The sequence below is a fragment of the Cynocephalus volans genome, chromosome 4 (genome assembly GCF_027409185.1).
Source record: "Cynocephalus volans isolate mCynVol1 chromosome 4, mCynVol1.pri, whole genome shotgun sequence".
Lineage (NCBI taxonomy): Eukaryota > Metazoa > Chordata > Mammalia > Dermoptera > Cynocephalidae > Cynocephalus > Cynocephalus volans.
The window spans coordinates 105931268-105947713 of NC_084463.1; the positions used below are offsets into that span (position 1 = coordinate 105931268).

General features: G+C 36.8%; 1 protein-coding gene across 1 annotated transcript; it reads right to left on the bottom strand.

Moving 5' to 3' along the window:
* Positions 1-4970: 4970 nt before the first annotated feature.
* On the bottom strand, positions 4971-5924 carry LOC134375756 (olfactory receptor 52N5). The gene has a single exon (XM_063094442.1). It carries the CDS (start codon positions 5922-5924, stop codon positions 4971-4973), a length of 954 nt encoding a protein of 317 aa, XP_062950512.1.
* Positions 5925-16446: the final 10522 nt, after the last annotated feature.

Below are 16446 nucleotides of genomic sequence, written 5' to 3' on the forward strand. Positions count from 1 at the left end.
CACAGAACTGTGTGCTTATCATAGTTCAGATATCTACCACATCTTGAAGGAAAGCCCTTCAACTTCAATGAATGTCCTTCTTGAGTTAGTGCCTTAGTCACATCTTTAAAACACACACAAAAAAATCCCCTTGTAAAACCTTCTTACCGAGATGTCTCACAGTTTCACATGGTGTGCAGATGGTTGCAGTAAGTGTTAAAACCAGCTTAGCTGGATTGCAAGTGTGTTTCTAGTGTGTTTGGCTAGTAGGTGTTGACAGCCTTAACCAAGAATCAGTGTTAACATCACAATAATGAATAAACTGACATCATATGGCTTACTTGTGATGCACTGAAAAGGACAAAATATGTCTATGCAATATAAAATGCATAATCTGAATTTAATCATGAGGACTCTTCAGAAAAATCTAACATGAGAGGCATTTCATATAAAAATTCAAAAATTTCAATTTTATGAAATTCAAAGAAATTCAGAATAACTTTCAATTTTAAGCAGAATAACAATAATAAGCATAATTCATAATCTTGGATTTTATCTTAGATCAGGAAGCCAAAATTTCCTCATAGAACATTATAGGGAAAATTGAAAGAATTTGTATATGAACTATATATAAGATAAAATATTATGCAAATTTTAGATTTTCTGAATTTGACAATTGCACTAAACAAGAAAGATAGATGAGAGAGAAGGAGAAGGTATTTTCAATGACTGTATTCAACAATGAAATACAAACTGCAGTAAATTAGAAATTCTACAGAAAAGTGGGCAGACTTAACTGGCACTTTAGAAAATAGAATATCGAAATGGATGACATTCATATTAGATGGTATATGGATGGCATCAGTCATTCGGGACATGCCAATTAAATGACAACACGGCACCACTAACCACACAGAATATTTAAAATCGAAAGAGGTGACAATACCAATTATTGGCAATATGTGGAGCACATAAAACTTTTATATATTGCTGGAGAAAGTATAAATTGGTACAATCCCATTGGAAAACTGTTTGGTAGTATCAGTTATAGCTAAACACGCATATATTTTATGACCCATAAATTATGCTTTCAGATATATGTTCAAAAGAGAATGGGTGCTTATATCCACCAAGGGATATATACATGAATATTCAAGATAGTGTCATTAATATTACCCCCAAATTAAAAACAATGTTCATCAGGGCTGACCCCATGGCTCCCTCGGCTGATTGCAGAGCTGGGAGCCCTGAGGCCGCGGGTTCGGATCCTATATAGGAATGGCCGGTGCGCTCACTGGCTGAGCACGGTGCAGACGACACCAAGCCAAGGGTTACGATCCCCTTACCAGTCACAACAACAACAACAACAAAAAAAAAAAAAAAACAATGTCCATCAAATATAGAATAAAAGAATGTGTATACATATAGATAGGTAGATACATAAATAGAGTCATGCAATGTGATACTACACAGTAGAGAAAATGCATGAAGTCCAGCTATATAAAGCAAAATGGCTGAATCTCACAAACTTATTGTGAAGTAAGACAAGTCACACATAAAGAGTACATTCTACTAAATAAAGTTTAAAAAATCAAGAACATTTTTTATGCTGAAATTAAATAGCAGCTATATTTGAAGGCCAAGTGAAAGTCACTGGGGTGCTGGAAATGTTCCATTTGGGTCTGGATGTTGATAACATAAATATGTGCACATACAAAAAAAACACCCTGTTTACTTAATATTTTTGCACTTTATTTCTTATAAAATAAACCTTAATTTAAAGAGAAGGAATACAAGAAAGACCTCATGGAAATGTTCGACATTAAAACTAAATTTACTTCCAATATGTTAGATCAGCGATTCTCAGAATTAGTAGTCTTAGTATTTACTTCACCCTATTAAATTTTACTGAGTCCCCAAAAAGCTTTTGCTCTTGTGGCTTATATTTTTAAATATTAATGATATTAAAAATTAAAACAGATAATTTAAAAGCATTCATGTATTAATTTTCAAACAATAATAATTCTATTACATGTTACCATAAAAAACATTTTTACAAAAATTGACTATATTATTCAAAACAAACATTAGTGAGAGTAATGTTTTCTTACATTTTTGCAAGTGTTTCTTTTTCCTGACTCAATAGACAACGAATAGATTTTCATATCTGCTTCTGCATGCAATCTGTTGAAATACTTTGTTTTGTTTAATATTTATGAAGAAAATATGATCTCACACAGATATACAGATGGAAGAGAAAGGAGCTGAGTTTTAAAAACTTTTCCAGATAACTCTGCATATTCTCCTTGATATTATATCCCCAATCAACAAGAGAGAGTTTGCCAAAGATTAGTTGCAATGTAGACTATGAAACCATATCAATAAACTTTTGATACTCTGTTACATTAAAACTCATTGGTCTGTTTTGCACTTGAATTAATCTTTATTCATGCATCATTTTGTAAAATTGCACATTTTTCATTTGGAAATATTGACTCACTGAGGTATGCATATCACACAAATGTTTACATAGTTTATTACACAATATTATTACACATTATGTGGACTCTGGAAAAGTCCTCTATACATTAGTAAGAGAATAAAACTTAGAAAGACAAATAATGCCTTAGTATTAATATGAAAATTGTTGTGACTTCATACATCCCCCACATGGTATTGAGACCCTCAGGGGTCTATGGATAGCACTTCAACAACAGTTGTATTAGATATCACGGAGGTAAAAGTGGAGAAAGCTGGAGACAGATCACTGATGATCAGTGGGCCAGGAAAAAATATGATCGAATTGAGAGATTATAGTGGAAAGAGTACCTCCAAGACTTTTTCACATGCCTGGTAGTTGTGAGCATTATGTGTGTGCTATACCACCAGTATTTTTAAAAGGCAATTTTATTCAGTAGAGAAGTCCTGATATCAGTAAATAACAGATAAGAAATAACAGTATAAATGTTTTGAGTAATCTATTGCTTTTATTATTTTTGAGGGCTAATATGTTATATGTATTCTTTATTTCCTGATCAAATTGGTCTGCACAGATTTTTACGATATGATGTTTACTAAATGCCATTCTTTAAAAATCTGTGACTTGTTTTTACCTGTATATTATCAGCATAATTCTTTAATCATCAGTAAATAAATATCTATCTGCTTTTAATACCTGTTCTATTTGCTGATTTCTAAAATGTTTAAGAGACGAGGTATAAAAATCTCATTATAAAGGTACTTATAAATGGAATGCACCTGGTCTGAAGGGGTTATGCCACCAGGCAAGAAGAAGCCTTAACTCAAGAAAAAAATAAAACTGTCTCCCTGGTAAATATCTTTTTCTTATCATTTACATCTTGGTTTAAATAACATCGCTCTGAGACTTTCTAATTCTCTCAAGGCTAGAGAATAAATTTCTGTGCTCTTTCAGAACTTGTGAAAACTTTGTTATTTTGCTCTTCTATACGATAGTCTAATTGAGTGCATACTTGCTTGCTTGAGTGAGTAAATTTTCATTCAGTCTTTTATTCATCTCCTGCTAAGAAGACATTCCAGTAAACATACCTGCTCACTTTCCTTTCTAGTTTCAGTTGACAACTTTACTCTTCCCTAACTTCTGTAAGACTATTAGTATAGCACTCAGTTTAAATATTTTTATTGATATTTCAACTTGCAACTAGACTGTGAGCTTTTCTCTGACAAGGGGAATGAATGTCTACAGTGCTCCAATTGTTAGTACATAACATAAAGCCTAACTAATGTATACTCATCCATTTAATTAATATTTGTTGTATTTATGCCTTTTGATTTGAATTATGTTAGAACTTGGAATACAATGGAAAACATATATCCAGTGTTTTTGAAGGAAACATGCTATAGTATTAAATAAACAGATGTGTAAACAAATAAACTTATTATAGTTGTATTGTGATAATAAGGTGGTGTGGCAACCAACAAGAGGGAATGATAAGTTCCATTTTAGGCTTCAGTCTGAGCTGACAAAAATATTCATGAATATGGAAAATGAAAGAACAGACAAATAAAGCATGAATAAATGGATGAATTGATCAATCATTTTACCTATTAATTGGCACTCAACTGGGAAATGTACACCATATACCAAGTAGTTCCTGCACTGTGACTCCTGGAGTATACAAGCCTTCATGCAAGTAAGACTCGTGTGTTCATTCTAGGAACTGTGCTGACATTGGATACCTCCTAAATTGGATATACAGAGAAAAATGCTTGTTTAAAATAATAGAAGCAATGCTACCAACAATTAAGATATAAAGTCAATCCATTTGATTAATCATGGCTTTGTTTTCTTACTAGCCTATGACATGGTGAATTGCCCAAGCAGACTACATGACCTTCTAAATTGTTGTATAAGACCTAAAAAAATAAAATAATAAAATAAAGTAATTTTAGATTCAAAGGTTGTCCAACCTGGAAAAGGTTCTAAAAAGACATTTTATTTCTTATCTGTAGGGAGGGTTATTAACACAGGCAAGACACTTAAGTACTCTCAGAAGGTTAAGAAAATATCTTAGACAGATACACTAGAAGGAAATTGCTGTGACCATATACCAAGAATTTGTTTAAAATTGGTGATGGAAAAAATCATTCCACTCTACTTCTATGATATCAATTAGATTTAGCTTTCATGATGTGTGTGTGTGCATATACATATTTTAAAAACATCATATTGTACATGATAAACACATACAATTATATCTGTCAAGATTTTTTTTAAAATTAAATTAATTTAAATTTTAAAAATCTGGTGATAGAGAAAAAATGGGAAAGGCATTGAGATGTAAATCGAGAATTAGCTATAAATTTTTCCAATGTAGTTTCAGAAAACATACTCTGGGAAAGATTTTTTAAAATGTATGATACCACACATGAATAAATGCAAGATTCCACACAAGTTTCTTCTTTATTATGTTTCATTGGTCTCTCTTCCACCTAATTTTAATTGTCTTGGATCAACTTATACCTTTCTCACCGTGGAAAAGCTTTGTAACACTGTCTCGGATCTGTTTTGTCTTTACCCCATAAACAATGGGGTTTAGAGTCGGAGGAAGAAGAAGGTACAGGTTAGCCACAATAATGTGAAGAGAAGGGGGAATGATGTGTTCCCCAAAGCGGTGGGTAAAGAAAGTAAAGAATGCTGGAACATAGGTGATGATGATGGCAGATATATGAGCAGTGCAGGTGCTGAACGCCTTCTGCCGAGCATCTGCTGAGGAGAGGCTGACCACTGCCCGAAGGATCATAGTGTAAGACATAGATATACAACAAATGTCAAACACTCCAATCAGGAGGGCAGCCATCAGACCGTAGATGACATTGACCTTGGTGCTGGCACAGGATAACTTTACCACAGACATGTGGTCACAATATGTATGGGCGATGATATTGCTTCTGCAGAAGGGCAAACGCTTGACCAAGAATGGGAAAGGAATCATCAGCAGCACACCCCTCAGGAAGGTAGCAACCCCAGCTTTGGCAATGAGGGGTTTAGTGAGTATGGTAGCATACCGCAAGGGGTAGCAAATGGCCATGTAGCGGTCCAGAGCCATGAGCATGAGCACCCCAGACTCCACACCTGTGAACCCATGGACAAAGAACATCTGGACTAAGCAAGCATTGAAGTTAATTTCTTTGAGATTGAACCAGAAGATGCAGAGTGCATTGGGTAAGGTGGTGGTGCAGATAAGGAGGTCAATGAGGGAGAGCATGGCCAGAAAGAGATACATTGGACGATGTAAGGACTCTTCATAGTAAATGAGGTACACAAGGCCAAGGTTTCCCATAAGGGAGATGATATACATTGTGCATACTGGGAGCGAGAGCCATACATGTACTCTTTCCAGACCAGGAATTCCATTAAGAATAAAAGATTGGGGGGCCACATAGGAATTGTTGGAAATCAGCATAACTAATTCAATAGATGAACTCTCTTTTTCTAGAAGTCTCTACGCTGAGGAGAGGAAATTAAGAAACAGAAACTTGTTTCAGCTCTTCCTTGCAAATGCAAACTTAAATTTGGAATAAAATTGCATTTATAATAGTTGTGACAATTCTGAATAATAGTGACCATGAAAATATATAATTTATTGAATAATACTGTATTCCAGGTAATAGTTTAAAAATTGTTTAAGCAGTCTAAATGTAATTTAAAACCTATAACTACAAAATTGTAATTTTTTATCATCAAATATAAGTACAGACTGGGACACAAAGAAGTTGAATAATGTGGAATGTGACACAACTGGATTCAGGAGCAAAAATGATAATCATATTTGACTCCAACACTCATACAGTCTCATTACTGTGCTTCTTGGCTTGACAGAGTGCATACTGTACAATAACAAGCTGTAATTTCATGTAAAGAATTCCTGAAGTTTGTTCATTAAATTAATTTTGTGTGGCAATATGTAGTACAGCTATGGATCTTTCTGCGATAGCACTTTTTCACATTTCATGTCTCTCTTTGCCAGTTGTGTGACTTGGAGAGTTTTACATTTCTTTTGAAGTTTCAGTTGCTCATCTATAATGTGAGGCTAATGATACTACCAGAAAGAGTTCTGAAAAATAATCAGAAGTTTATTTTTACTCCTAGGTTAGTACTCTGGTGGATTGGATGTACTAATCATTAGAACTGCAGGTTTAGATACCATATGGATATAAAATACTGGGATAATGGCCCTGATGTTCAATCAGATTTGATTGTCCAAAAAAGAAGAATAGAAACCTCCCTGTCTCAAATACCATGTAATTTTCCAATATCATTGAAATTATTCACCTTCTTTAAAAGTCTTCTGTTTTTATATAATTCTTGAGAAGCATATATTCTGGACACTTTCTTTTTTTCTGTCTGGGAAATATTTTAACTCTGTGACCTCACATATAGCCAACATGAAGATAACTTCAGATAATTAATTTTATAAGTAGTCTATGTCATAATTTTTGAGTCCCTCCAAATGAATGCTGGATATTTCCATCATAAATTTCCATGGACGTTTTAAATTGCTATGTTCAAGGCTACACTCATCACTTCAACCTCTACCCATGCCAAAGATAGGCACTACCTCTCAGTTATGTCTCTTGAACAATAATGTCATTATTCACCATTTTATCTAAACTAATATCTTCGTGATCTTCTCTGGTATTTCTCCACATCATCTTGAGCATAATTTCTTTATAGCTCAATGTGTTCCAATTACCTCAGGGAGCCGCAACATGTCTGTTTTCTTCAGTCTCCTTGGACAAAAGAACTTTGATTTTTAATCCAGAAACATTTCTTTTTTTCTTTTTTTCAGGTCCATTATCTTTTTTTTTTTTTAATTTTATTTTGTCAATATACATTGTAGCTGATTATTGCTCCCCATCACCAAAACCTCCCTCCCTTCTCCCTCCCCCCCTCCCCCCCAACAATGTCCTTTCTGTTTGCTTGTTGTATCAACTTCAAATAATTGTGGTTGTTATATCTTCTTCCCCCCCCCCCCGGTTTGTCTGTGTGTGTGTGTATGTGTGTGTGTGAATTTATATATTAATTTTTAGCTCCCTCCAATAGTTGAGAACATGTGGTATTTCTCTTTCTGTGCCTGACTTGTTTCACTTAATATAATTCTCTCAAGGTCCATCCATGTTGTTGCTAATGGCAGTATTTCATTCGTTTTTATAGCTGAGTAGTATTCCATTGTGTAGATGTACCACATTTTCCGTATCCACTCATCTGATGATGGGCATTTGGGCTGGTTCCAACTCTTGGCTATTGTAAAGAGTGCTGCGATGAACATTGGGGAACAGGTATACCTTCGACTTGATGATTTCCATTCCTCTGGGTATATTCCCAACAGTGGGATGGCTGGGTCGTATGGTAGATCTATTTGCAATTGTTTAAGGAACCTCCATACCATTTTCCATAGAGGCTGCACCATTTTGCAGTCCCACCAACAATGTATGAGAGTTCCTTTTTCTCCGCAGCCTCGCCAGCATTTATCGTTCAGAGTCTTTTGGATTTTAGCCATCCTAACTGGGGTTAGATGGTATCTCAATGTGGTTTTGATTTGCATTTCCCGGATGCTGAGTGATGTTGAGCATTTTTTCATATGTCTGTTGGACATTTGTATATCTTCCTTAGAGAAATGCCTACTTAGCTCTTTTGCCCATTTTTTAATTGGGTTGCTTGTTTTCTTCTTGTAAAGTTGTTTGAGTTCCTTATATATTCTGGATATTAATCCTTTGTCAGATGTATATTTTGCAAATATTTTCTCCCACTCTGTTGGTTGTCTTTTAACTCTTTTAATTGTTTCTTTTGCTGTGCAGAAGCTTTTTAGTTTGATATAATCCCATTTGTTTATTTTGCCTTTGGTTGCCCGTGCTTTTGGGGTCGTATTCATGAAGTCTGTGCCCAGTCCTATTTCCTGAAGTGTTTCTCGTATGTTTTCTTTAAGAAGTTTTATTGTCTCAGGGTGTATATTTAAATCCTTAATCCATTTTGAGTTGATTTTAGTATACGGTGAGAGGTATGGATCTACTTTCATTCTCCTGCATATCGATATCCAGTTATCCCAGCACCACTTGCTGAAGAGGCAGTCCCTTCCCCAGTGAATAGGCTTGGTGCCTTTGTCAAAGATCAGATGGCAGTAAGTGTGTGGGTTGATTTCTGGATTCTCTATTCTATTCCATTGGTCAGTGTGTCTGTTTTTATGCCAGTACCATACTGTCTTGGTTATTACAGCTTTGTAGTATAGCTTAAAGTCAGGTAGTGTTATGCCTCCAGCTTTATTTTTTTTGCTGAGCATTGCTTTGGCTATTCGTGGTCTTTTATTGTTCCATATAAATGTCTGAATAGTTTTTTCCATTTCTGAGAAAAATGTCTTTGGAATTTTGATGGGGATTGCGTTGAATTTGTATATCACTTTGGGTAGTATGGACATTTTCACTATGTTGATTCTTCCAATACAAGAGCATGGAATATCTTTCCATCTTCTTGTATCCTCTCTAATTTCTCTCAGCAGTGTTTTGTAGTTCTCATTATAGAGATTTTTCACCTCCTTGGTTAACTCAATTCCTAAGTATTTTATTTTTTTGGTGGCTATTGTAAATGGGCAGGCTTTCTTGATTTCTCCTTCTGCATGTTCACTATTGGAGAAAAGAAATGCTACTGATTTTTGTGTGTTGATTTAGTATCCTGCTACTGTGCTGAAATCATTTATCAATTCCAACAGTTTTTTTGTAGAGGTTTTAGGCTGTTCGATATATAGGATCATGTCATCTGCAAACAGGGACAGTTTGACTTCATCTTTTCCAATCTGGATGCCCTTTATTTCCTTCTCTTCTCTGATTGCTCTGGCTAGTACTTCCAACACTATGTTGAATAGGAGTGGTGAGAGTGGGCATCCTTGTCTAGTGCCTGTTCTTAAAGGAAAAGTTTTCAGCTTTTCCCCATTCAGGATGATATTGGCAGTGGGTTTGTCATATATGGCTTTAATTATGTTGAGATACTTTCCCTCTATACCTAACTTATAGAGGGTCTTTGTCATGAATGAGTGCTGAACTTTATCAAATGCTTTTTCAGCATCTATAGAGATGATCATATGGTCCTTGTGTTTGAGTTTATTAATATGGTGTATCACATTTATTGATTTGCGTATGTTGAACCAACCTTGCATCCCTGGGATGAATCCCACTTGATCGTGATGAATAATTTTTCGTATGTGTTGCTGTATTCTGTTTGCTAGTATTTTAGTGAGGATTTTTGCATCTATATTCATCAAGGATATCAGCCTGTAGTTTTCTTTTTAGGTTATATCTTTACCTGGTTTTGGTATCAGGATGATGTTTGCTTCATAGAATGAGTTTGGGAGATTTGCGTCCATTTCAATCTTTTGGAATAGTTTGTAAAGAATCAGTGTCAATTCCTCTTTGAATGTTTGGTAAAATTCTGCTGTGAATCCATCTGGTCCTGGGCTTTTCTTTGTTGGGAGCCTTCTGATAACAGCTTCAATCTCCTTTATTGTTATTGGTCTGTTCAAATTTTCTACGTCTTCACGGTTCAGTTTTGGGAGCTTGTGTGTGTCTAGAAATTTATCCATTTCCTCCAGATTTTCAAATTTGTTGGCGTATAGTTGTTTATAGTAGTCTCGAATGATTCCTTGTATTTCAGATGAATCAGTTGTAATATAGCCTTTTTCATTTCTAATTTTTGTTATTTGAGTCTTCTCTCTTCTTTTTTTTGTTAGCCATGCTAATGGTTTGTCAATTTTATTTATCTTTTCAAAAAACCAACTTTTTGATTCGTTGATCTTTTGAATTGTTTTTTGGTTTTCAATTTCTTTCAGTTCTGCTCTGATCTTAATGATTTCTTTCCGTCTGCTAACTTTAGGATTGGATTGTTCTTGTTTTTCTAGTTCTTTAAGGTGAAGTGTTAGGTTGTTCACTTGCCATCTTTCTATTCTTCTGAAGTGAGCATTTAATGCAATAAATTTTCCCCTCAATACTGCTTTTGCAGTATCCCACAGGTTTTGGTATGATGTATCATTGTTTTCATTAGTTTCAATAAACTTTTTGATTTCCGGCTTGATTTCTTCTTGGACCCATATGTCATTAAGTAGAATGCTGTTTAATTTCCATGTGTTTGTATATTTTCCAGAGTTTCGTTTGTTATTAATTTCTAGTTTTAATCCATTGTGGTCTGAGAAGATACATGGGATAATTCCAATTTTTTTGAATTTATTGAGACTTGATTTGTGAACTAATATGTGATCTATCCTGGAGAATGATCCATGTGCTGATGAGAAGAATGAATATTCTGAGGTTTTTGGGTGGAATGTTCTGTAGATATCTGCCAATTCCAGTTGGTCTAGAGTCTTGTTTAGATCTTGTGTTTCTCTACTGATTCTTTGCCTAGATGATCTGTCTAATATTGACAGTGGAGTGTTCAGGTCCCCTGCTATTATGGTATTAGTGTCTATTTCCTTCTTTAGGTCTAATAGAGTTTGTTTTATAAATCTGGCTGCTCCAACATTGGGTGCGTACATATTTATGATTGTTATGTCTTCTTGACGGATCAGTCCTTTTATCATTAAGTAGTGTCCCTCATTGTCTCTTTTTATGGTTTTTAGTTTAAAGTCTATTTTGTCAGATATAAGAATAGCCACTCCAGCTCGTTTTTCTTTTCTGTTTGCATGGTAAATCTTTTTCCATCCTTTCACTCTTAGTCTGTGTGAATCTTTATGGGTGAGGTGGGTCTCTTGTAGGCAGCATATAGTTGGGTCCTGCTTTTTGATCCAGTCAGCCAGTCTGTGTCTTTTAATTGGGGAATTTAAGCCTTTTACATTAAGAGTTGTTATTGAAAGGTGTTGATTTATTCCTAGCATTTTATTGTTTGTTTGGTTGTCTTAGGTGTCTTTTGTTCCTTGCTTTCTGATTTACTGTTTGTTTTCTGTGTTTGTTGGTTCCTTAGGTTGTAGATAGTGTTTTTGTTAGCTTGTTTTCTCTTCATGAATGCCATTTTTATTATACTAGCGGGTTTAGATTTTTCTTGGGTTTTTATGGCAGTGGTAGTTATTTTTCAGGAACCAAACCCAGTACTCCCTTGAGGATTTCTTGTAAGGGTGGTCTTGTGGTAGTGAACTCCCGCAGTTTTTGTTTGTCTGAGAAATATACTATTTGCCCCTCATTTCGGAAGGATAGCCTTGCAGGGTATAGTATTCTTGGCTGGCAACCTTTGTCTTTTAGTATTTTGAAAATATCATCCCATTCCTTTCTAGCTTTTAGGGTTTGTGATGAAAAGTCTGATGTTAACCTGATTGGGGCTCCCTTATAGGTGATTTGACGCTTCTCTCTTGCAGCTTTTAAGATTCTCTCTTTATCTCTGAGTTTTGCCAATTTGACTATGACATGTCTTGGAGAAGGCCTTTTTGGGTTGAATACGTTTGGAGATCGTTGAGCTTCCTGGATCTGAAGATCTGTGATTTTTCCTATACCTGGGAAGTTTTCTGCCACTATTTTGTTGAATATGTTTTCAATGGAATCTCCATTTTCCTCCCCTTCTGGAATACCCATGACTCAGATATTTGAGCGCTTGAGGTTGTCTGATATCTCTCTCAGATTTTCTTCCATGTCCTTGATTCTTTTTTCTTTCTTTTTGTCTGCTTGTATTATTTCAAACAGCCCATCTTCAAGTTCAGAGGTTCTCTCTTCAACTTCGACAAGCCTGCTGGTTAAACTCTCCGTTGTGTTTTTTATTTCGCTGAATAACTTCTTCAGTTCAGCAAGTTCTGCTACATTTTTTTTCAGGACATTGATTTCCTTGTATATTTCCTCTTTCAGATCCTGTATACTTTTCCTCATTTCATCATGATGTCTAGCTGAGTTTTCTTGTATCTCATTCAGTTTCCTTAGAATTATCACTCGAAATTCCTTGTCAGTTATTTCAAGGGCTTCTTGTTCTATAGGATCTAGAGTATGAGATTTATTAACTTTTGGTGGTGTACTTTCTTGATTTTTTGTATTTCTGGTGTCTTTTTTTTGGTGTTTATTCATTGTGGCAGGGGGTTTCACAGTCCACCGGTTTGAGACTAATGACTAACTAGGATGTTGCTGTGGTTGCCAATTTGGTATGGCTCCCGCCGTGACTGCTCAGTTGGCCTCTAGTGTCTTGTGTGTGTGGTTGCCTCAGGTCTTGGGCTTCTCCGGGGATCCACCTTTCTGGTCAGCTTGTACTCTGCTGGGCTGGTGGATCACGTACCACAGGGTGTGTGATCTCTGTTGAGCTTTCACTTCCTGTGCAGGACTTCTCCCTGTTCCGTGTGCTCTGGCCCAGGCTGTTAGATCGTGCCGTGGCGACCCCACCGGGTGTGTGGTTTCTGTCGAGTCTCCGCCTCCCTGGCCGCACGTCTCCCCCCTCTGTGCACACTGTGCTGGGCTGGGGTGTGTCTTCTGCACCCCTCGTCTATCAGCTGGGCCCTCAAGACCCTGCTCAGCACCGCCTCGCCCAGGAAGTCTACCAGGTTTCTGCTAGGCACAGATGACCAGTCTCTCTGGGTGCCTTTGTAGTACTGTGTAGATCTTTCTCGGGTCTTGTTCACCTTTGTATCCCCCCGGTATAAACCGAGTCTAGTGCCCGCCTGCAGCCTGCTCTCCGGCAGGTTCAAGCGGACCTGGGAACTCTCCTACCACACTATTCCCAACCAGAAATTCGTTAGGCTTTTTTCCAAACTGGTGGTCGCAGAGATGGTATCTGCCTCCCAGTAACAGGAAGTTTACCGGGGCGGAGTCCAGGGTGTGGTGGAGTGACAGTCGGCCCGCCCGTACTTCCTAACCCTCCCAACACTGGTCGGGACGCCCCACACCCCCAGCCCCGCCAGAGAACTGCGGAGGGAGTGGGAGAGGAGGCCGGCCCGCAGGGTCCAGAAAGCCCCGCGCCAGGCCAAGCAAATGGGCTCAGTGATGGCCGAGCAGGGCGGAGCTGCCCGCACCTGGGAAAATGGAGGCAGCACCGGGGCAGTGAGTGGCCTGGTGGTGCAGGCCGGAGCTGCGTGGGCATCCACCCCCCGAACAGAGCTGTGCCAGGGATCACTCACAGTGCTGTGCCAGGTCGGGCGCTCGCTCTGTCTCTGGTTTGTTGCCTTCCGTGTTCTCGGCGCTGCCGCCTCAGGCTGTTCAGTCGCGGCGCCGCTCGTGCACTCCCAGGAATCTTCTTTAATGCCGGCCTGAAACCTCAAATCCTGAATAGGGCAGCTGGCCGCCTTCAGTGCGGCCCCAGCCTCCGGGATCCTGGCTGCATCCACAGCAGCCCTGGCTCCATTTTCCCTGTTTCAAGACTCGCTTTTGCAGCTAAGAATCAGTTCTTTTCCTGCTCCACACTTCAAAGCTGTTGCCTGTAAATGAGGCAGCCTCTCCTGCCGGGGGCAAAGTGGCGTTGAGCCCCCACGACTGGCCAGCAGCAGCAGTCCTCCCTTAAGAGATGGCCAGAGGAAGGTCCACAAGTTTCCCGGCTGCCTGAGGCCCAGTGGCCACCTTTTCCACCTCAGCTACTCCACGCCAGCCGCCGCAGCCGCCGCCATCTTGAAACTCCTTTATTGCATTTTATTTCATCAAGTGAAATAAACTTTGGGTCTACCAAGTTACTTTTATGTTTGCTAATCTAATTTTTGTTTTCATAGTATAAAATACCCCTAATATCAAGTGTTACATAAATATCCAGTTTTCTTATGTTCTCAATTTCCCATCATTTTTTATAGTGAAGACATTGACATTAGCATATCCAAATGCCATGAATTTTTTATAACTATGTAGATATAAACCTACATGGCATTTTTAGAATAGTGTTATTATATGCACTTATATATGACACTTTAAAATGAATAATTACACCAAAAAACATCTTTAAAAGATTTGTTGAAAGGTTTGTTTCAAAATTTCAGTTATTATAGATGTAATGTTATTACAAATTTCAAAATCTAAAGGCATAGTAACAAGTATTTATTAAGAACTCTGATAAATCAGAAAAGCATAAAACTGATTTTTTCATATTATAGAATATATTTATGATGCCTACAGTACACAAATTGAGATCATTGTATCTGAAGGTAGACTGCCTGAGTAATCACAGGTCTCCTCCCTGGTTACCTTTGTGATCTTGGAAAAAAATTTTAATCTCTCTGAGCTTTATTTTCTCACCCATAAAATGGGATTAACAATTCTGCCAACAGAATTATTGCAGAGTTATTTCTTAGATTACAAGAATAAATACATATATGCATAATGCCTAGAATATTATCTGACTCATAATGGGATTTAAGTAAATATTGCTTATTGGATTATAATGGCAAATGTTCTATTTGCTTTAGAACAGCAGCAAACTTGCAACTAAATTTATATCATTTTAATAATCAATTCTTCCTCTCCATCATCACTCTGTTCGCTTTAAAGACCACCTAGCCATGTCCATTTATTTTTTTGATTTGCCTCTTGTATTTTTCATATCAAATTTGTCCTACAGTACGATTTTGAAGATGTTTTAATACACTGTCCCATAAATATGTATAATCAATTATGTTTTAAGTGTAAAAAAAAAAAGTGAATTTCAATAAATGTAGGAAAGGATTTTAAGAAAGTACGGCCCCACCTGACCAGGTCTGAGTAAGTCATAAAATGGTTATGGCCAGTTTCCATATATGCAATAAAAATTTTGGATATTTCAGAAAATAATAATAATAATAATTTTCAATATCTCTCCATTACTTTGATGGTAGAGTTCAAATTCCTTGGCATGGCATTCAATAAAGTAAAATTTAGGTGTTATCCTTTCTTTCCCATTTTATTTCCTTCTATTCCCTAACCACCCAAAAGTGTTCTGGTTTGGACAATAAGTTATATGACCAATGTATCTTAGCACTTTATGCTTAAGCATTGCTGCACTACTCTCTACACCCAAAATACTACATATACTTTGGCTCTATGTTGACTTTGCTCAATTTTTGAAAATAATTTGTAAATCTCTTGCAAAATTAGAAGGAAGGAAATAATAAAGATCAGAGCAGAAATAAATGAAATAGAGACTAGAAAAGCAAATGAATAGTTCAACAGCACTAAGAATTGCTTTTTGAAAAGATAAACAAAATTGACAAACCCTTAGCCAGACAAAAGAAAGAGAGAAGACTCAAATAAAACCAAAAATGAAAAATGAGATATTAAAAATGATACAACAGAAATACAAAGGATCAGAAGAGACTATTATGAACAATTACACAATAATAAATTGGATAACTCAGAAAAATGGTTAAATTCCTTAGTCATGAAAAGTTACCAAGCTGAATTATAAAGAAATAGAAAATCTTAGATCAATATGAGGAAGGAAATAAATCAGAAATAAAAGTCTTCTATCAAAGAAATCCCAGGACTTGATGGCTTCACTGCTGAATTCTATTAAACATTTAAAGAAGATTAACATTAAACATTTAATGCCAATTTTCAAATTCTTCTGAAAAATTCAATGGGAAAGATACTTAAAAAGTCATTTTATAAGGCCAGAATCACCCTGATCTCAAAGCCAGACAAGAACTCTGTAAAAAAAGAAAACTGCGAGTCACCTACAGGGGAGCCTCTGTCAGACTAACAGCAGACTTCTCAAAAGAAACTCTATAGGCCAGAAGAAAATGGGATGGTATATCCAAAATACTAAAACAAAAAACCTGCCAGCCAAGAATACTATACCCAGCAAAGCCATCACTCAGAAATGAGGGAAAAGTAGTGTATTTTCCAAACAAACAAACGCTGTGGGAGGTCACCACCACACCACCAGCCCTACAAGAAATCCTCAAGGGAGTCCTGCACCTGAAATCCAAAAACTGATAATCACTACCATGAGTACACAAGAAAGAACAAAACCCACTGGTAGAACAGAAATGCAGACAGGGAATAGGAAGAAACTAAATCTTACCA

Coding starts and splice junctions, on each gene's coding strand:
- LOC134375756 (XM_063094442.1), bottom strand. CDS start 5,924: ATGCTGATTTCCAACAATTCCTATGTGGCCCCCCAATCTTTTATTCTT.